This window comes from Oncorhynchus kisutch, unplaced genomic scaffold, assembly GCF_002021735.2.
Source record: "Oncorhynchus kisutch isolate 150728-3 unplaced genomic scaffold, Okis_V2 scaffold1455, whole genome shotgun sequence".
Classification (NCBI taxonomy): domain Eukaryota; kingdom Metazoa; phylum Chordata; class Actinopteri; order Salmoniformes; family Salmonidae; genus Oncorhynchus; species Oncorhynchus kisutch.
In genome coordinates this window covers 4,960-25,326 of record NW_022263400.1, presented here as the reverse complement: position 1 = coordinate 25,326, position 20,367 = coordinate 4,960, and the positions used below count along the sequence as shown (strand labels likewise).

Genomic DNA, 20,367 nt, shown 5'->3' with positions numbered 1-20,367 from the left:
ATTATATGTGGGTTTTATATTTCATATTTGATTGATGATTAGGCCCATGACTTTTGATTCCACTTTGGCTACCTTGCATATTGTCCTTTCTTGCTATATCTTAAACTTTATGCCCTTGTGCACATCTTCTCTCTAAACAATATTCATGATAGTTTGAATGAGTTGAGTAAACTACACTGTTATTAGCTTCTCAGTCTGTACTGTACTGTCCCTGGAAGACTCTCCACATAGTTCACCTAGATCCAGTCCACTTTGTTCCACTGGTCAACTAATCATCCAAACCTCTGATTAGTGAATCAGGTGTGCTGGTGGTGGAATACATGATATGAGCTGGTTAGGGGGAGGACAGGTTTGAGAAGGGAAAGACTAAATTGGCATTTCTGACTAACATCCCATTGACAGCCCGTCTGACCAAAACCTAAAACGGACCCTAACCTTAATCCTAACCTTAACCCTAACATTAACCCTAACATTAACCAAACCCTTAAGCCTTAAAGGTAGTCTCATCATGGATGTGATTCAGACTGTAGTTTCTCCCTGTGTGTCCAGTAAACCTCCTCTCATCATGGGTGTGATTCAGACTGTAGTTTCTCCCTGTGTGTCCAGTATACATCCTCTCATCATGGGTATGATTCAGCCTGAAGCTGGAGAGGCCAGTAGCAACCAGCCCGACCACTTTATTACTAGTTGGGGATGGATAGTATCTCTAGAGGTACAGTAGGGATTTTCCATGTAAAAGGATTGTCTTTTGTGTATTGGTTGTGAAATTGTTAGATATTACTTGTTAGATATTGCTGCACTGTCGGAACTAGAAGCACAAGCATTTCGCTAGACTCGCAATAACATCTACTAACCATGTGTTGTGACCAATAAAATTAGATTTTGATTTTAGCACCAATTATGACGTTCATAGGAGCATGTGTAATTGGGTGTCAAATGAAATCTAAGAGTGTATATTTTGGGTAAATGTAATTCTAGATACATTTTTCAACCAGTGAAGACTTTGATTTCTGGGTCAACAGATGGAAAAGGGATCTTAGAAAAGATTAGCAGAAAAAGTCTGAAGAGGTCCAATATCAGAACTACATAAAACCAGAATCATGTTGACATAAAGACCCCTGACTACTATTATCAACACTTACATTTGGGTTTGTAGAAATCGTTTTGGTAAAATTCCCTTGTGCCTTGTAATTCCGTTACTAAATCCCACATAACTTCAAGATATTTTCACATTTGTCTTTGTGAGGAGGGAGGATAGTGAAAGTTCACAGAAGTAACCAGTAATGGTGGAGCTAACAATTAGTTCTAGTGATTTTTATGATATATATTTTGGTTGTGAATTATTAAGTGATTAAAACTCATAATTCCGTTACCAAATTATACTATACTAGCATATACGTCCAGCTTAAATGGTTTGTCAAAGTTGGAGCGGCAAGCACTGGGGCACAACCAAGTAGTGCTTTGGCTGAATCTAAATGTAATGGCAGATTTCCTCCTCTTCGTCAGAGGTGTTGCAAGGATCGGGCCAAAACGCAGTGTGGTAAGTGTCCATGTTTTAATAGAATAAACTGAATGTGACACAATATAAAATAACAAAGTGAATATTAATGAAACAGTCCCGTGTGGCACAAAGACTGACACAGGAAACAAACACCCACAAAACAACAGTGAAACCCAGGCTACCTAAATATGGTTCTCAATCAGGGACAACGATAAACAGCTGCCTCTGATTGAGAACCATATCAGGCCAAACATAGAAATAGAAAAACATAGAAACACACACAGACTGCCCACCCCAACTCACGCCCTGACCATACTAAATAAAGACAAAACAAAGGAAAATAAAGGTCAGAACGTGGCAGTACCTCCCCCCCAAAGGTGCGGACTCCGGCCGCAAAACCTGAACCTATAGGGGAGGGTCTGGGTGGGCATCTGTCTGCTGTGGCGGTTCTGGTGCGTGACGTGGACCCCACTTCACCAAAGTTCTGGTACGCCTCTTCGCCCGCCTCTGTGGCCTCTTTAAAGCGGCGACCTTCGCCACCGACCTAGGACTGGCAACCCTACTAAAGGGCCCCACTGGACTGAGGGGCAGCTCCGGACTGAGGGGCAGCTCCGGACTGAGGGGCAGCTCCGGACTGAGAGGCAGCTCCGGACTGAGAGGCAGCTCCGGACTGAGGGGCAGCTCTGGACTGAGGGGCAGCTCCGGACTGAGGGGCAGCTCTGGACTGGCTGACGGCTCTGGCAGAGAAAAACGCACATAGAAAAACACACATAGACTGCCCACCCCAACTCACGCCCTGACCATACTAAATAAAGACAAAACAAAGGAAACAAAGGTCAGAACGTGACACAAAAGCATAGTTACATTCCTTGGACCACTTAAATGGTACTTTGGGACTAAGCAGAGATGTAAGGAGAGCTACGACTGTCGAAAAATTCTTACAGAACGTATGATAGTACCCTCCCATCCCCAGGAATCTGCACAACTGGTGACAAGTCGTGAGAGCAGGAAAAGCAACAATTGCTTCCACTTTGCCAGTTATTTGGCACACTTGACCTCGTCCTACCTGCGTCCCCAAGTAAGCCACAGTAGCCTTCCCAAACTCACACTTGACCTCGTCCTACCTGCGTCCCCAAGTAAGCCACAGTTGCCTTCCCAAACTCACACTTGGCCAAATTGAGGGTTAAAGAAGCATTCTCCAACCACTGAAACACACTTTTCAAGGTGGCGAGATGATAAGACCAAGTTGACGAATTAATCACCACATTGTCAAGGTAAGCAGTACAATTTGGCACATCCACGAACACAATGTTATCTAGGCGCTGAAAAGTAGCAGGTGCATTACACATTCCAAAGGGCATCACAGTATATTGTACGAAGTTATCAGGCGTAATGAAAGCTGAGATGTCAGAAGCTCGAGAGTTCAGAGGCGCCTGCCAATAACCTTTTAGCAAATCTAACTTACTAACGTAAGCAGCAGAGCCAATTCTATCAATGCAGTCATCTAAGTGAGGTTTGAGGATCTGGATTTCATTTAGCTGTTATCTCTTGTCCTAACAGTTGACACCATTTCTGTAACTTTCAAGTCCTTGACACCTGTTGAAATATGTTTACACGCCTCGGAATGGGATGTGGTCAGCAGATAATAAGCCTGAATTAACAGGGTAAAATGATGAGACGGAGAAACGTTACTAGTCTTCAGTAGTAGGAATTCTCCAAGATGTATTAAAATACTGTTCTCTTTTGTTAATCTTTTTGGTTTTCAAAACCAGGTATCCATTACAACTCTATTGTTGCATTACATCTCCACATTTCATACTCCAGTATCAAAAAAATAAAAGGTCTGAGGTGAAAATACTATCACCACACATCTACACATTCACATTATATATAACTCACTGTACTATCAGTGTCAATTTGGAAAACGTATAAATTACTGGAGGCCTGTGCTAAACGGTGCTACAACCATTATATTATAACTACTAACATGTAAGCTATCAGACTGAGATAAACTAGCCTAAAGCTATCTAGTGCTTACCCAAGCTAAATTTGGTTAGCATCAAGTTAGCAAACTGTTAAATGCTATTTTTGTAGAAATATTAACACATTTTATCGTGACATCACATATTTACATATATTACCTGAACTAAATAACTGAGTCTTTGTTAGAAAATAAACAAATAGGATCTAAAACGTTGTTGGAAAGAAGTACAGAAAGTTCAGACGCCATCTTGATCCCTCCTCTTACATGTAAACCATTAGCAACCTAGCCAGCCTCCATTACTTACAATGGGGAAAATACCAACCAGTTTATCACTCTGTTAAAACTCCCTTCAATTGCCTTCAAACATGACCAAACTCATGGACTATGTAGTTAACCATGTTACCTCAATATGCTGAGAGTCATATTGCACTTTTGCACATTACGGAACTTGATTAATAGGATAAAACGATGAGACGGAGAAACGTTATTAGTTTTCAGTAGTAGGCATTCTCCAAGATTTTGAGGTCTTAGAGGTTTCTTCTTCAATCTCACTAACGCTCCCCATTGACATCACAGCTCCCCCTAGCAGCAGTAATCATATACATTACTTTAAATGCAAATACCTGGGAGGCTTAGAAAAGGATACAAGGGATGGCTCCATCAGATAACAAATTAAATGAAACATAAAGAATATGACCATACAAATTTGTGTGTTGCACATATACACATGGCATATGCTTGGGTGCCACCTTGACATCTCTGATCTGCTTGCCTCAGTGGTGGAAAAAGTACTATATAGTCATACTTGAGTAAAAGTAAAGATTCCTTAATAGAAAGTGACAAGTAAAAGTGAGTCACCCAGTGAAATACTACTTGAGTAAGTCTAAAAGTACTTGGTTTTAAATATACTGAAGTATCAAAAGTAAAAGTACAAATATAAACCATTTCAAATTCCTTCTATTAAGCAAACCAGACGGCACAATTTTCTTTTCTTTTTAAAATGTATTTGCGGATAGCCAGGGAAACACTCCAACACTCAGATATAATTTACAAACGAAGCTTCTGTGTTTAGTGAGTCCGCCAGATCAGAGGCAGTAGGGGTGACCGAGGAAGTTCTCTGTTTAGTGAGTCCGCCAGATCAGAGGCAGTAGGGGTGACCAGGGATGTTCTCTGTTTAGTGAGTCCTCCAGATCAGAGGCAGTAGGGGTGACCGAGGAAGTTCTCTGTTTAGTGAGTCCGCCAGATCAGAGGCAGTAGGGGTGACCAGGGATGTTCTCTGTTTAGTGAGTCCTCCAGATCAGAGGCAGTAGGGATGAGCAGGGATGTTCTCTGTTTAGTGAGTCCTCCAGATCAGAGGCAGTAGGGGTGACCAGGGATGTTCTCTGTTTAGTGAGTCCTCCAGATCAGAGGCAGTAGGGGTGACCAGGGATGTTCTCTGTTTAGTGAGTCCTCCAGATCAGAGGCAGTAGGGGTGACCGAGGAAGTTCTCTGTTTAGTGAGTCCTCCAGATCAGAGGCAGTAGGGGTGACCAGGGATGTTCTCTGTTTAGTGAGTCCTCCAGATCAGAGGCAGTAGGGATGACCAGGGATGTTCTCTGTTTAGTGAGTCCTCCAGATCAGAGGCAGTAGGGATGACCAGGGATGTTCTCTGTTTAGTGAGTCCTCCAGATCAGAGGCAGTAGGGGTGACCAGGGATGTTCTCTGTTTAGTGAGTCCTCCAGATCAGAGGCAGTAGGGGTGACCAGGGATGTTCTCTGTTTAGTGAGTCCTCCAGATCAGAGGCAGTAGGGATGACCAGGGATGTTCTCTGTTTAGTGAGTCCTCCAGATCAGAGGCAGTAGGGATGACCAGGGATGTCCTCTGTTTAGTGAGTCCTCCAGATCAGAGGCAGTAGAGATGACCAGGGATGTTCTCTGTTTAGTGAGTCCTCCAGATCAGAGGCAGTAGGGGTGACCGAGGAAGTTCTCTTTATAAGTGTGTAAATGGGACCATTTTCCTGTCAAAATGTAACAAGTACTTTTTGGTGTCAGGGAAAATGTATGGAGTAAAAAGTACAATATTTTCTTTAGGAATGTAGGGAAGTAAAAGTAAAAGTTGGCAACAATATAAATAGTAAAATACAGTAGAGATAAAAACGAGTTAAGAAGTACTTTAAAGTAGTTGTACTTAAGTACTTTACACCACTGGCTAGCTTCAATAAATGAATGCTAGAACATTGGTAGCCAGGATTAGCTGATTGGATCTAGTCTCTTAATAATTGCATAACGGTGCAAGCTAGACACGTTGTCTTTTGTTTGCATGTGAGCATGTCTTTTTCTGTCGGTCCTGTCAATGTTGAGTGATCACACATGCCTCAGCACATATAGGAGGTTACTTTGCCTGCTTGTAAATGTGGGCTAAAAGTGGGGATGTTTCATATTATTTCAGATCATCTTAACTCCCCACCACCAATGAACCATTTATTTTATTACAGAAAACCACTGAACCACCACTGCAATATAGACCTACACTAAGAACAAGGTGCTTTCTACAACCTAAAAGGATTATTCCTCTGTCCCCATAGGAGAACCCTTTTTGGTTCCAGGTAGAACCCCTTCTGTGTCTAGGTTAGAACACTTTTGGGCTCCATTCCACAGAGGGTTCTACCTGGAACCAAAAATGATTTTCCTTTGGTGACAGCCAAGAACCCTGTTGGAACCTCTTTTTAGAAGAGTGTCCTCAACAAGTTCAACCTGTTAAGTTTACACCATTTCATTCTGTCCTCAAACTGCTGATTGGTATTCAAGATAACATGCAACATAGCACCACCACCGTTGAAGGTTTAATCAACCTCTTAAATAGCAGTGTTCCAAGATCCTCCACCAGGGGTGACTGTAGTATCCTCAAACGGACAGAAAGGAGACACTAGAGGGCCCCCACACTCATTTTAGATCCCATGGGGTCTTTATTTTCATACTGGATGCTCTCACCCTCATCACTATCTCCTTTGTCATCTTCCATTCATGGCATTTCAACATTAAAACAGAGGGGCACATCACACTCATGTCTTTTTTTGGAGCTCAAACCACACACACGCACACACACACACACGCGCACACACACACACACACACACACACACTATTATAGCATCTTGTTTACATTTCTCACATTGTAGGCGTCCAGCTGAGGCCCTGGATGGACCATATTGCAATGAGATGGGCACAGGGGTATGTACAGTTGATGTCGGGAGTTTACATACACCTTAGCCAAATACATTTAAACAGAGTTTTTCACAATTCCTGACATTTAATCCAAGTAAAGATTCCCTGTCTTAGGTCAGTTAGGATCACCACTTTCTTTTAAGAATGTGAAATGTCAGAATAATAGGACAGAGAATGATTTATTTCAGCTTTTATTTCTTTCATCACATTCCTAGTGGGTCAGAAGTTTAAATACACTCAATTAGTATTTGGTAGCATTGCCTTTAAATTGTTTAACTTGGGTCAAACGTTTCGGCTAGTCTTCCACAAGCTTCCCACAATACATTTGGTGAATTCTAGAACAGTTCTCTTTATGTTTTATCAGACCAGTGGACATTTCTCCAAACGGTACGATCTTTGTTCTCATGTGCAGTTGCAAACCGTAGTCTGGCTTTTCTATGGTGGTCTTGGAGCAGTGGCTTCTTCCTTGCTGAGCGGCCTTTCAGGTTATATCGATATAGGACTCGTTTAACTGTGGATAAAGATATTTTTGTACCCGTTTCCTCCAGCTACTTCCTGTTTCCTCCAGCTACTTCACAAGGTCCTTTGCTGTTGTTCTGGGATTGATTTGCACTTTTTGCACCAAAGTACGTTCATCTCTAGGAGACAGAGCACGTCTCCTTCCTGAGCGGTATGACGGCTGCGTGGTCCCATGGTGTTTATACTTACGTACTATTGTTTGTACAGATGAACATGGTACCTTCAGGGGTTTGGAACTTGCTCCCAAGGATGAACCAGACTTATGGGGGTCTACAATTTTTTTTCTGAGGTCTTGGCTGATTTCATTTGATTTTCCCATGACGTCAAGCAAAGAGGCACTGAGTTTTAAGGTAGGCCTTGAAATACATCCACAGGTACACCTCCAATTGCCTCAAATTATGTCAATTAGCCTCACAGAAGCTTCTAAAGCCATGACATCATTTTCTGGAATTTTCCAAGCTGTTTAAATGCAATATTCAACTTAGTTTATGTAAACTTCTGACCCACTGAAATTGTGATACAGTGAATTATAAGTGAAGTAATCTGTCGGTACATTTTTGGGGGAAACATTACTTGTTTCATGCACAAAGTTGATGTCCTAAACAACTTACCAAAACTATAGTGTGTTAACAAGAAATGTGTGGAGTGGTTGAAAAATGAGTTTTAATGACCCCAACCTAAGTGTATATAAACTACCGACATCAACTGTATGTACAGTCCTTTCTAGTCTGGCGGCAAATGAGTTGAACAGGAGAAGAGGATGAGGTTGGTGGTGGGTAGAACAGCTGCAGTGACGTTGATTGGTTGCTCTGGCTCATCACTTGTTGACTAAAAGAAAGAAAGATTTAGACATTTGTTGGACATGGCCATAGTTCAACAGCTGAAAAGCCTTAATTAACATCCTCCCAGAGATAGAAAGACATCCAGTATTCACTGAATGAAGGAGCCGATTTACAATTTCATTCATCAATTAAATAAATGATACTATAGTACATTCAATGACATTATTATTGTAGACTATAGGCTACTCCTGTATCTACCTTCTACAATACCGTCATCATTGAATGAAGCAGCATACATATCCACATGTATTATGGTAGGTGTGGTGGTGGTAGGGATGGTAGGTGTGATAGGTGTGGGGATGGTAGGGATGGTAGGTGTAATGGTAAGTGGAGTGGTTGTAGGTGTGGTGACGGTAGGTATGGTAGGTGTGATGATGGTAGGTGTGGTGATGGTATGTGTAGTGATGGTAGGTGTGGTGACGGTAGGTATGGTAGGTGTGATTATGGTAGATGTGATGATGGTAGGTGTGGTGATGGCAGGTCTGATGGTAGGTGTGGTGAAGTAATTATGGTATGGTTTTTGTGGTGATGGTAGGTGAGATAGGTGTGGTGATGGTATGTATGATGGTAGGTGTAGTGATTGTAGGTGTGATAGGTGTGGTGATGGAAGGTGTATGGATGGTATGTGGTGATGGTGGGTGTGGTGATGGTAGGTATGGTGATGGTAGGTGTGGTTATGTTAGGTGTGATAGTTGTGGTAGGTAGGTAGGTTTGGTGGGTGTGGTGATGGTAGGTGTGGTAGGTTTGATGATAGTAGATGTGATAGTTGTGGTATTGGTGGATTGTAGGTGTGTTGATGGTAGGTGTGATAGGTGTGGGGATGGTAGGGTTGGTAGGTGTAATGGTAAGTGAAGTGGTTGTAGGTGTGGTGATGGTAGGTGTGGTGACGGTAGGTATGGTAGGTGTGATTATGGTAGATGTGATGATGGTAGGTGTGGTGATGGTATGTGTAGTGATGGTAGGTGTGGTGAAGTAAGTATGGTATGGTTTTTGTGGTGGTGGTAGATGTGATAGGTGTGGTGATGGTATGTATGATGGTAGGTGTAGTGATTGTAGGTATTATAGGTGTGGTGATGGTAGGTGTAATGGTAGGTATGGTGATGGTAGGTGTGTTTATGTTAGGTGTGATAGTTGTGGTAGGTAGGTGTGATAGTTGTGGTAGGTAGGTGTGGTAGTTGTGGTAGGTAGGTAGGTAGGTTTGGTGGGTGTGGTGATGGATGGTTTGGTGTGTTAGGTTTGAGAGAAGTGGTGATGGTAGGTAAGTTTGGTAGGTTTGGTGATGATAGATATGGTAGGTATGGTGATTATAGGTGTGGTAGTTTGGGTAGGTAGGTGTGGTAGGTAGGTTTGGTAGGTGTGGTGATGGTAGGTTTGATGATAGTAGATGTGATAGTTGTGGTATTGGTGGATTGTAGGTGTGTTGATGGTAGGTGTGATAGTTGTGGTAGGTCGATGTGGTAGTTGTGGCAGGTAGGTTTGGTAGTTGTGGCAGTTTTGGTAGGTAGGTGTGGTAGTTGTGGTACATATGTGTGGTGGTTGTGTTAGGTAGGTTTGGTGATGGTAGTTTTTGTAGTTGTGGTGATGATAGGTGTGGTATGGTAGGTGTGGCAGTTGTGTTAGTTTTGGTAGGTTGGTGTGGTAGTTGTGGTACATAGGGGTGGTAGTTGTGGTAGGTAGGTGTGGTAGTTGTGGTAGGTAGGTGTGGTAGTTGTGGTAGGTAGATGTGGTAGTTGGGATAAGTAGGTGTGGTAGTTGTGGTAGGTATATGTGGTAGTTGTGGTGATTAGGGTTGGGCGGTATCCAGATTTTCATACCATCCTCCTCTCATACCGGGATTTACAGTATTACCGGCATAGCACATGAGGGGGTGCTAATAACACAAGAAAAACCTATTGCCCTCTATTTCCAGAATGCTAACAAATTAGCACAAACTGATAGCAAATTCACATAGACGCAGTTAGCTAAATGCTAACAACTGAAAACAAACAAACTAATTGCAAAGCAGTGGAGGCTGCTGAGGGGAAGACAGCTCATAATAATGTCTGGAATGAAGTCAATTGAGTGGTATCAAACACATGGAAACCACATCTTTCCACTCCATTCCAACCATTATTATGAGCCGTCGTCTCCTCAGCAGCTTCCACTGTTGCAAAGAAAGGCAAATCCAGCTCATAAAGTGATGTAAGGGATAATCAACGAGGGACTATGAGTTCTATGGTAAATAATGAACACTGTGGAACTGACCTTCCATGGACTTGCATTATTTTCCAGAGAACCATAAAGCCCTGAGTTGATTATCCCTTTTATACCATGGCTATAATTTAACACATTTGCCGGTAGAAATGTGTTCAACATCCATTGAAGTAGCTAGCAAGTTTACTAGATAGTTACAGTAGTTGCCTTGGTAACAAACCAACATACTTGCTAGTTTACATAACCAAACCATCAGTCCTAGCTTGCTATTATGAAAACCTAATTCAACAACACCAATAATGTTTTCATTTTGACTTCATTTGTAATGTCCAAAAGTCCAAACGTAATTACCGTGGATTGGAGGGAAGAGGTCTGTGAACCAATATCAGTTTGTTGTATTCATAAAAGTGGAAGCTACTGAAGTTTTAGGGAAACATTTTTCAGGTAAAGTCCATTCAAATTCATAAAAAAAATATAAAGTTTTAAAAAAATACAGAAAGTAATTGACGTTTATTATGAGGTTCCTGAACCAATGATAGTTTCTTGCCAGCAGCATACCACCCTGCATACCACTGCTGGCTTGCTTCTGAAGTTAAGCAGGGTTGGTTCAGGTCAGTCCCTGGATGGAAGACCAGATGCTGTTGGAGGGCCAGTAGGAGGCACTCTTTCCTAAAAGAGTAAAAAAATATCCCAATACCCCAGGGCAGTGATTGGGGACATTGCCCTGTGTAGGGTGTTGTCTTTTGGCTGGGATGTTAAACGGGTGTCCTGACTCTCTGAGGTCATTAAAGATCCCATGACACGGATCGTAAGAGTAAAGGTGTTAACCCCCGTGTCCTGGCTAAATTCCCAGTCTGGCCCTCAAACCATCTCAGTCACCTAATAATCCCCAGTTTACAATTGGCTCATTCATCCCCCTCCTCTCCCCTGTAACTATTCCCCAGGTCATTGCTGAAAATGAGAACGGATTCTCACTCAATTTACCTGGTAAAATAACGGATAAATAAATATAAATTAAAAATATATTCATTAAAGTCATATGGGGTGGAAGATATTGATGTTTTCATTGTAAAGTGATTTATTTAACATTTCGTAGATTTTACAGAAGTAAAACAATTTAACTAATTGCATTCGAGAGAAAAGGTCTCTTTACAGTGTCAAATTTGTTTTAGAACTCTGTCATGTCGTTGAGAAGGTATTGACCTTTTTCAATTACAGGCAATTGTATGCGATGCAGTTTTAAGACGGTCCCTTAACCCTCTGAGCAGAGGATGGCACATTTTTAGCTACATTTCCCCTCCAAAAAGTAAATATGACACCGAATTGGAAAAACAAGAGGTTTAACTTATTCACTATCATCAGCTGATTTAGAATATTACATTAATATATATATAAATATATTATATGAGGAATTGAAGAGTAAAGTCTGAATCTTTAATATAAAGCTAGCTTCACCGCTGTAAAACACTGTATGATTGAATCATTCCATTTTGATTGACCAATAAAAACGGTGAACTAATCTTTTAATTATAATGTATCAACCCTGTTACCTATAGATAGACAGTCTAGAAATGTTGAAACTATTTACATGTGTTTGGTAAGCTTGCATTCCATTCCCCCTGTCACATGGGGATCTATGGTTGATTCTAGATGAAATAGTCAACTCTGTTACAGTCAACCCTGTCACTTTATTTGGCACTTAATAGGCACTTGCTATAGTATGTATTTGTTACTCTTGAGATGGGAAACATGTTTTTTATTAAGTTGAACATGTGCTCTTTATGACAGAATGTTAGAATTAGGTGGAATAAAAGTTACACTCCCCAAAAGGTACTAAATTGGTGGAATGACCCGAGTACTGAACTGGAGGTGGGAGAGCTAACGATGCGTCTACTGTTGCTCTCTCCTCAGACTCTTAGAGAAGCTATTTCAATCTGATATTTCTCCTATGGTCTAAAATAGATGTGTATAGAGGACTCCTCTCTAATATAACATGTCACACATTGTATCAAACTGATGGAATGTTAGGTGTCTCATTGAAAGTCTAACATCTACCATGACTACTGGATGTTTCAATTCTACTAAATAACAAAACAAGCCACACTGTAACAACAATATTGCTTTTTAATACATTTGCAAACAAAAATGACATCATCAAACATCACTGGCCTGACTTGAGCAGCTCTGCCCGGGGATGGAGCCAGCAACTTAGCTGCTACCGGTCCGGTCCAGGCTACCTGCAGACCTCCTCCCAGACCTCCTTTTCAGCACCTCCCCTTAACAGGAGAGGTGGTGGAAATGATCAGAGTTGCATTCAACTTGAATAAAGATGAGAAACTCTGGTCTGTGGAGCCACTGGTCTGAGGGGAGGACTTCTGTTGAAACCATTTCCATTTTGGGGATATTTTCTAGGACTGTAGAGGTGGTGATCAGAGATGAATTTAACTTGGATAAAGATGAGAGTCTCTGCTCTGGGGAGGAGGGTCACTGACCTTCGATGGTTTGTTGCCTGATAAAGAGGATACTTGCTGGCTAGAGGAGACTATAATGTTTTGAGGAGGAAATGTGGCTTGATGACTTAAAGAGGAGGAGGAATTATTGGGCGACACTTTTAATTACCAACGTAACCTCAGTGGAACTGTGGCTTCATTGAGTTCCAGCTCTAGGCAGACAGCACATCAGGAAGGCTGTAAGACATCACAGAGACAGGTAAGTATCTATATATTTACATGTGTGTTGCATGTACACTAAACCCTCACATTTGAATAATGTCACTTTTTAAAGTGATGACATGTATATTAACAGTGTAAAACTTGAATAGATGTTTAAACATTCTTTACCCCATCTTAATTCTCTTCCAGATGCTTGGCTTTTTCTTGTTGTTGGAGGTTGGCTCTGATGTTTCAACCTCTTCTGGAGCTTCTAGCTGCTGGCTGTCTGGCCCCCCCTGATGGTTCTCTGGCCCCTCCTGCTGGTTCTCTGAACTCTCCTCCTGGTTCTCTGCCCATGCCTGTTGCCTCCTTGGCCCCTCCTGCTGGCCATCTCCAGATGCAACAGGCTCTTGGCTTACTTGTTGGCCTGTCGCCCACCCCGGCAATTCCTGACCGTGGTTGTAGTCGTGGCTGTGTTGGGTGGTTGGACACCGGGTGATGTACTGGGTGCTGAACTTCTGGATTTGCTCATCAGCCTCCAGATTAATCTGCTCCAGGTACTTTTCCTTCATCTTCTCCCTCTCCTCCTTCAGTTGTTGATGAGTGTGTTTTTTAAGCAGCGACTGCACTCTCCACTGCTTATTGAAATCCTCCAACTTCTTCCTTCTCTCCTCAGCCTTCAGCAGCTCCTTCCTCTTCTCCCTCTCTCTCTCTGCCCGGGTCATGGTTAGCCTTATGGGTCCAGGGATGACTGGAAGGGGAGAAGAAGTAGAGTTCTCATTCAACTTAGTGGATCTGGTGTCAACTTAAATGTAATGGACACAGGGAATTAGAATAGAAAACCCAGTTGGATCTCAATGATTCTTTACTCTTCTCATTTGAGCATGGCATGGAATTTGTTTATAAATTAAAATAATTCCCATCCCGAATTGACCTGACCCAAAGTTTAACATGAGTCCCAAATGGCACCTATTCTTTGTAAAGTGCCAGGGCCGGCCCTAGGCATATGCGATTGCTTAGGGCCCCATGGCAACTAGGGGCCCCCTGACCCCCCCAAATAACTTTTTTGGTCAAATTACCCAGGGGCCTTGAACTACAGTGAGCCCCCATTAATTTTGTTAGTCAATTTCATTCAGATATTATCTTAACATGCCATAAGTCATGGCAAAATGTGTAGAATTGAAGGAAATAGATTTCAAAACGGCTAATTCTTCTCTCCGCCCCATGGGAAAATGTGTAGAATTGCAGCAAACCTGCTTAAAAAATGCAATATGTTCTCTACGCCCCGTTGCAAAGTGTAGATTGGGAGGAAATGTAGTCAAAAACCTGAACAAAATGTTTCTTAGGGCCTCAAAAGGCTATGATGCACTACTTTAGACCAGGGTCATTGAGATCCAGTTGAGTTTTCCATTCTAAATTCCCTGTGTACATTACATTTAAGTTGATACCAGATCAGCTTGACCATTTTGGACAGTAGTTTTCTATTGAAACAATGATGCAACATGATGACTGGTGTGGAACATATGTGTGTAGAGGAGACTACAGAGGATGATGTCATAAGTAGAGGGAAAACAGGTCTTACCTATGTGGACGATCTTATCGCCCTCCTCAGCTTCTCTCTGACAGGTTCTCTCTATCTTTTTGAGGTTTCTCTTCTCCCACTTCTTGTTTACCCAGCCCACAGCTCTCCTTCGGATACTTTTATCGGGTGGGAGAATGTCCTTCTTTACCTCTAAAATCTTCTCTCTCTCTCTGATTAAAGCTAAATGGCCTTCAATGGCTCTCTTTCTCTGCTCCTCTCTCTCTTCCTCTCTCTGCCTCTCCTCCTCTCTTAGTCTGAACATTTCTTTCTGTCTAGCAATTTCAATGTCTTGTTTTCTATCCTGCTCCTCTTGTTGTCTTGCCCTCTCCTGTTTTCTTTCCATCTCCAGCCGTCTTTCTTCCTTCTCCCTCCTGATTTGTTGTCCTCTTTCTATGTGTTCTCGTTCCCCCTTCAACACTTCTAACCTCCTCTCTTTACGCCTATTGAAGACTTCCCGTGCTTTTGCTTTAACATTAACTACTACATGTTTCTTCATGCTTACTTCCTTTCCTCTCTCTTCTCTTTCCCTGTACTCTTCCTCTGCTTCCTTAATCACTTCCTGCTTTTCTTCCATCTCTCTCTCCTGTTCTATCTCCAGTTCATTCTGTCCCTCAATTTCCCCCAAAATATTTTTCTGCCCCTCCTTTCTTCTTCCTGCTTCCTCCCTTTCTCTCATAATCATATTTTCTCTCTCCATCTCTTTCTGTTGCTGATCTCTTAATTCCATCTCTCTCTGATTCTCATTGTCTTTCTCCCTTTCTTTCTCCTTCTCCTTTTGTTTCTGTCTCTTCTCTTGTTGTTGTCGTCTCTGTATCTCTTCTATCTCTCTCTGTCTCTTGTTCTCCCCCTCTCTTACCTCCTTCTCCATGTCAATTTGCTTCTGTTTCCATATATCTTCTTCTTGATCTCTCTCAAACGTTCTGTTTCTCTCCTCTTGTTGTTGTCGTCTCTCTTTCTCACCTATCTCTCTCTGTCTCTCTTCTTCCCTCTCTCTTTCTTCCTCTTCCATCTCTATTTGCTTCTGTTTACATCTTTCTTCTTCAATCTCTCTCTGTCTCTCTTCTTCTCTTTCCATCATTTTCTGTCTCTTCTCCATTCTCTTCCTTTTGATCTCTCTCTGTCTCTCTTTTTCCCTTTCTCGTTCTTCCTCTTCCATCTCTATTTGCTTCTGTTTACAGCTTTCTTCTTCAATCTCTCTTTCAATCTGTATCTGTCTCTCTTTCTCCCTCTCTCTTTCTTCCTCTTCCATCTCTATTGCTTCTGTTTACATCTTTCTTCTTCAATCTCTCTTTCAATCTCTCTCTGTCTCGCTTCTTCTCTTTCCATATTTTTCTGTCTCTTCTCCATTCTCTTCCTTTTGATCTCCCTCTGTCTCTCTTTCTCCCTTTCTCGTTCTTCCTCTTCCATCTCTATTTGCTTCTGTTTACATCTTTCTTCTTCAATCTCTCTCTGTCTCTCTTCTTCTCTTTCCATCATTTTCGGTCTCTTCTCCATTCTCTTCCTTTTGATCTCCCTCTGTCTCTCTTTCTCCCTTTCTCGTTCTTCCTCTTCCATCTCTATTTGCTTCTGTTTACATCTTTCTTCTTCAATCTCTCTTTCAATCTGTATCTGTCTCTCTTTCTCCCTCTCTCTTTCTTCCTCTTCCATCTCTATTTGCTTCTGTTTACATCTTTCTTCTTCAATCTCTCTTTCAATCTCTCTCTGTCTCGCTTCTTCTCTTTCCATATTTTTCTGTCTCTTCTCCATTCTCTTCCTTTTGATCTCCCTCTGTCTCTCTTTCTCCCTTTCTCGTTCTTCCTCTTCCATCTCTATTTGCTTCTGTTTACATCTTTCTTCTTCAATCTCTCTCTGTCTCTCTCCTTCTCTTTCCATCATTTTCTGTCTCTTCTCCATTCTCTTCCTTTGATCTCCCTCTGTCTCTCTTTCTCCCTTTCTCGTTCTTCCTCTTCCATCTCTATTTGCTTCTGTTTACATCTTTCTTCTTCAATCTCTCTTTCAATCTGTATCTGTCTCTCTTTCTCCCTCTCTCTTTCTTCCTCTTCCATCTCTATTTGCTTCTGTTTATATCTTTCTTCTTCAATCTCTCTTTCAATCTCTCTCTGTCTCTCTTCTTCTCTTTCCATAATTTCCTGTCTCTTCTCCATTCTCTGTCTTCTGATCTGTCTCTGTCTCTCTTTCTCCCTCTCTCTTTCTTCCTCTTCCATCTCTATGTGCTTCTGTTTGCGTCTCTCCTCTTCTTCTTCTCTCTCCATCTTCTTCTTCTCATCTTCTTGTTGTCTCTGTTTTGGTGTTTTCTCCATTCTCTTTCTTTCTACCTCTTTCTGTTTGTTGTGCTCACCCTCCATCTTCTCCTCCATGTCCATTTGGTTCTTTTTCCATTTATATTTGTCTGTTTCCATATTTTCTAATTCTATCTGCTGTTCCTTGATTTTCTTGAAGACTTCCTCCAATTCAGATGTCTTTTTGTCATTGATGAGGTCTGTCTCCATCTCTCTCTCCACTCTATTTTTCATCTCCTCTTCACTTCGTCTCCAATCATTTTCTCTCTCTCTGTCTCTATCAAATGTTCTCTCTGGTTCAGTCTCGTCTTTCCATCTAATCTCTTCTTTCATTCTCACAACCTCTCTGTCTAACACTAGTACATTTTGGTGAACCTGTTTCACTCTCTCATTCTGTCTTCTAAACGCTTCTTTCGCTCTTTCAAATTTGATTTTGTATTGAAACTCTTTTGTTGTCATATCTTCTTTCAGTCTCTCAACCTCTCTCTCTAACTCTTTTACCTTTTCGTTAACCAGTTTGACTTTCTCATTCTCTCCAATACGCATGTCTCTTTCTCTTTCAAATATGATTTCCTTCTCAATCTCTTTCAATCTCTCAATCTCTCGTTCTAACACTTTTATCGTTTCTTCTGCCTGTTCCACTTTCTTCTTCATTTCTTGTCTTTCCGATTCTGCTTTTCTCTCACGTTCCATCTCCCTTTCTCTCTCTTTTTCCCTCTCTCTCCCTGTTTCAATAGATTTGTGGTTCCAGGCCAGTCTTGGTCGCTGATCCTCCATGACTTTCTGCCATAGCCTCAATCTCTCAATCTCTTGCTTCATTTTAAAAGGTGAAATTAGTGATAATCTATGACCAAGACATACTTTCAAAGGATTTGCAGAGAACGATACACAGAAATACAACCTAGAGCTAGGTAATTGAATTAAACACTGGACAACATCAATAGCAGGGTCATTTTGATCAATTCATCTGGACAATTCATTCTCAATTAATGTATTGACATGGTTTGAAAAAATTACGAGACATTTTATGGTATCAATGTCCACAATGTGTACAAATACAAACACACAACCTTCTTGCCCATTCAGTTAGGGGTTTGAGAAATTCCGATTACAATTTGTGTGATGTTACAACAATGTTGCCTCTGATGTTTATGCTTGTAGAAATTACTCCTACAAATGATGCTTCACTAATGCAACTATTTACAACCTTCACAGATACAGTTATCAACAACAACAACAGTAATGACGTTAATAAGGAAGTGGATATTCAACCGGCAGAAGAAAGGCATAGGGGTTGAGATAAATGAAGGTTAGGTTCAGGACCTAGGGTTGGGTTAAGGTAAAGGTTAGGTATAGTTTCAGTGAGGTTAAGGTAAGGGTTAAGGAAAGGAATAAAAGTTAACATTAGGTTAGCGTACCGCTGTCTGCCACTATTCATTTTCAGCTGGGTAAATATACACTGCCTTTTAATAATAACAATGACATGTCTTACGTGGGCCAGTTGTAGGTCTACCATCAGTAGATCCAGCAGTTGTTTGAGTCTGTGGATCTCCTGCAGTTTTCTCTGGTGCTCCATTGCTTCTGTGGCTCTCTCTGCTTCCCTCTGTCTCTCTGCCTCCCTCTGTCTCTCTGCTTCCCTCTGTCTCTCTGCTGCTCTCTGTCTCTCTGCTTCTCTCTGTCTCTCTGCATCTCTCTGGCTCTCTGCTTCTCTCTGTCTCTCTGCTTCTCTCTCTCTCTCTGCATCTCTCTGGCTCTCTGACTCCCTCTGGCTCTCTGCCTCCCTCTGGCTCTCTGCCTCCCTCTGGCTCTCTGCCTCCCTCAGTCTCAGGATCTCAGCCTTCCACTCTGTCATGATACCCCTTTCTACTCTTCTTCTCCTCCTTTCCATCTTTTAAAAGGGCTCTTAGATTGTCTGACTCAGACTGTAATTGTTCAATTATCTTGTCCTTCTCTGTTCCACCATTCCTCTTCTTCTTTTCCTCCTCCCAGAGGCAGACTTGAAGTCTGTCCATCTCCTTCTTCTGGTTTCGGATCGTTCGATCCTTCCCCCTCAACTCAAGCATGTGGGCTTCCTTCTCTGTATAGGTCTTCTTCTCTTCTCTCGGGAAGTGAACCTCCATCTCTGCCTGCCTGTAGCTGGGAGCAAAGGAATGTCAACACATTATTTAGGAAGTGAACTCAGACAATTTACTACAATATTAAAATAATAATTCAACTTCTGCTCAATTTAACTGTCTTTAATAACACAAATCACACAACTGTGACTTACAGTACGTGAATGTGATGAGTTGACTGTCCATGATGGCCAGAGGTGGGTAATGTGTCAGTCTGGTCCAGGGCGTTACGTACAGCTTGCAGACACTGAGCCTTCCTTCAGCAAGCCGCACATAATGCCCTGGACCAGAGCTAGGTTATGTGATGAATGACTTACAGACTGTTCCACATGATAGGAGGGGGTAAGAAGACAGTCCCAGTAGGAGACGGAGATCGTCCAGAAGAAGAAGAGGTGTCCATCTCCTCAGAGACTGCAGGAAAGGTCTACAAGTTTTATTTCTGGAAAATAAAGAGATGCCTTCGTTCAGCAACAATGTGTGTTTCTATGTTTCTGTCACTAGATGGTGCCATTGTACACAACATTTACTCACCAGGTCAGTGAATTCAGAAACAGTCTTCAGAGTTGAGTCCTCAAGCTCTAGCCTACAACCCATCATGCATCAGCACAACTAATATAATAATACCTCATCACAACTTCATAATCACAGTACACCTGGATTGTGTTCACAAAGTGTTTCAGGGTAGGAGTGCTGATCTAGGATCAGGTCGCCTCCTGTCCATCAAAACGTATTCAGTTTGATTTAAAAGACCAAACTGATTATTGATCAGCACTCCTTCTATGAGACTTTGTGAATATGAGCCTATGTGAAAGAACCTTTCTGGCATATGCTGGCTAGACAGTACACAGACAATTCAGATAGTCCGACAGACAGAAGAGTAGATACAGATGGAGTGATTGATAGCAACAGATATAACGAAGCGGATGGTTAATGTATTGTAAACTTTTGTAAATATTTGACTCACCTCAAATCACACGTGTCAAACCTCAGTCTTAGTGTTGAACCGAATAATAACTTCCGCATTAACTTTCTCTGTTCTGGAGCTGTATTGTTGCGTCATTTGGAACGCTTGAGCGTCATAATCCGTTCACCGCGCCTGCTTGATTGACAGCTAGGGGTTCTCCTGCGCATCAGTGTCCAAAAGTCGATAATGTTTAGCTACTCATAATTGATAAAGACATTTATAACTATTTTCACTTGACTTTTATTTCGTGTATTTTGCCTAAGGTTATTTGGAATTCTATGTTGTGTGATTTGTCTTTGTATGGGCCCAAAGTTCAATGAAATAAATCCTCGTGGACCAGATTGACCCACTCTCCCCACTATTTATTATTTCTGCAGGGAGGATTCACCCCCTTTAGATAATGATGTTGTAATTTATCTGCAGATAAACGTTGTTCTGAGCTCAACAAGCAGTAGTAGCAGTTTGCAAATCATAGAGCCAGATGAATGGCTCTTTCACCCGATGCAATTCGGTTCCCGACGTTCATCAAAAAAGAAC

The 20,367-nt window shown here is 41.8% G+C and overlaps 1 protein-coding gene and 1 long non-coding RNA gene across 2 annotated transcripts; both read right to left on the bottom strand.

The window, feature by feature from the left end:
- Positions 1–13,076: 13,076 nt before the first annotated feature.
- Positions 13,077–15,159, bottom strand: LOC116366388 (golgin subfamily A member 6-like protein 22). The gene is made up of 2 exons (XM_031818524.1): positions 14,474–15,159; positions 13,077–13,642 (listed from the first exon to the last, which is right to left on the bottom strand). The coding sequence occupies exons 1-2, from the start codon at positions 15,153–15,155 to the stop codon at positions 13,077–13,079; spliced, it is 1,248 nt and encodes a 415-aa protein (XP_031674384.1). The 5' UTR covers positions 15,156–15,159.
- A 3,479-nt stretch (positions 15,160–18,638) lies between these two features.
- LOC116366387 (uncharacterized) lies at positions 18,639–19,963 on the bottom strand. Its single transcript, XR_004208269.1, has 4 exons — positions 19,831–19,963; positions 19,398–19,449; positions 19,184–19,305; positions 18,639–18,888 (listed from the first exon to the last, which is right to left on the bottom strand). It is a non-coding gene; the product is annotated as an uncharacterized LOC116366387 (long non-coding RNA).
- Positions 19,964–20,367: the final 404 nt, after the last annotated feature.

Coding starts and splice junctions, on each gene's coding strand:
- LOC116366388 (XM_031818524.1), bottom strand. CDS start 15,155: ATGATTATGAGAGAAAGGGAGGAAGCAGGAAGAAGAAAGGAGGGGCAG. Junction 13,643..14,473: donor CGATAAGATCGTCCACATAG/GTAAGACCTGTT, acceptor CTCCCCTTCCAG/TCATCCCTGGACCCATAAGG.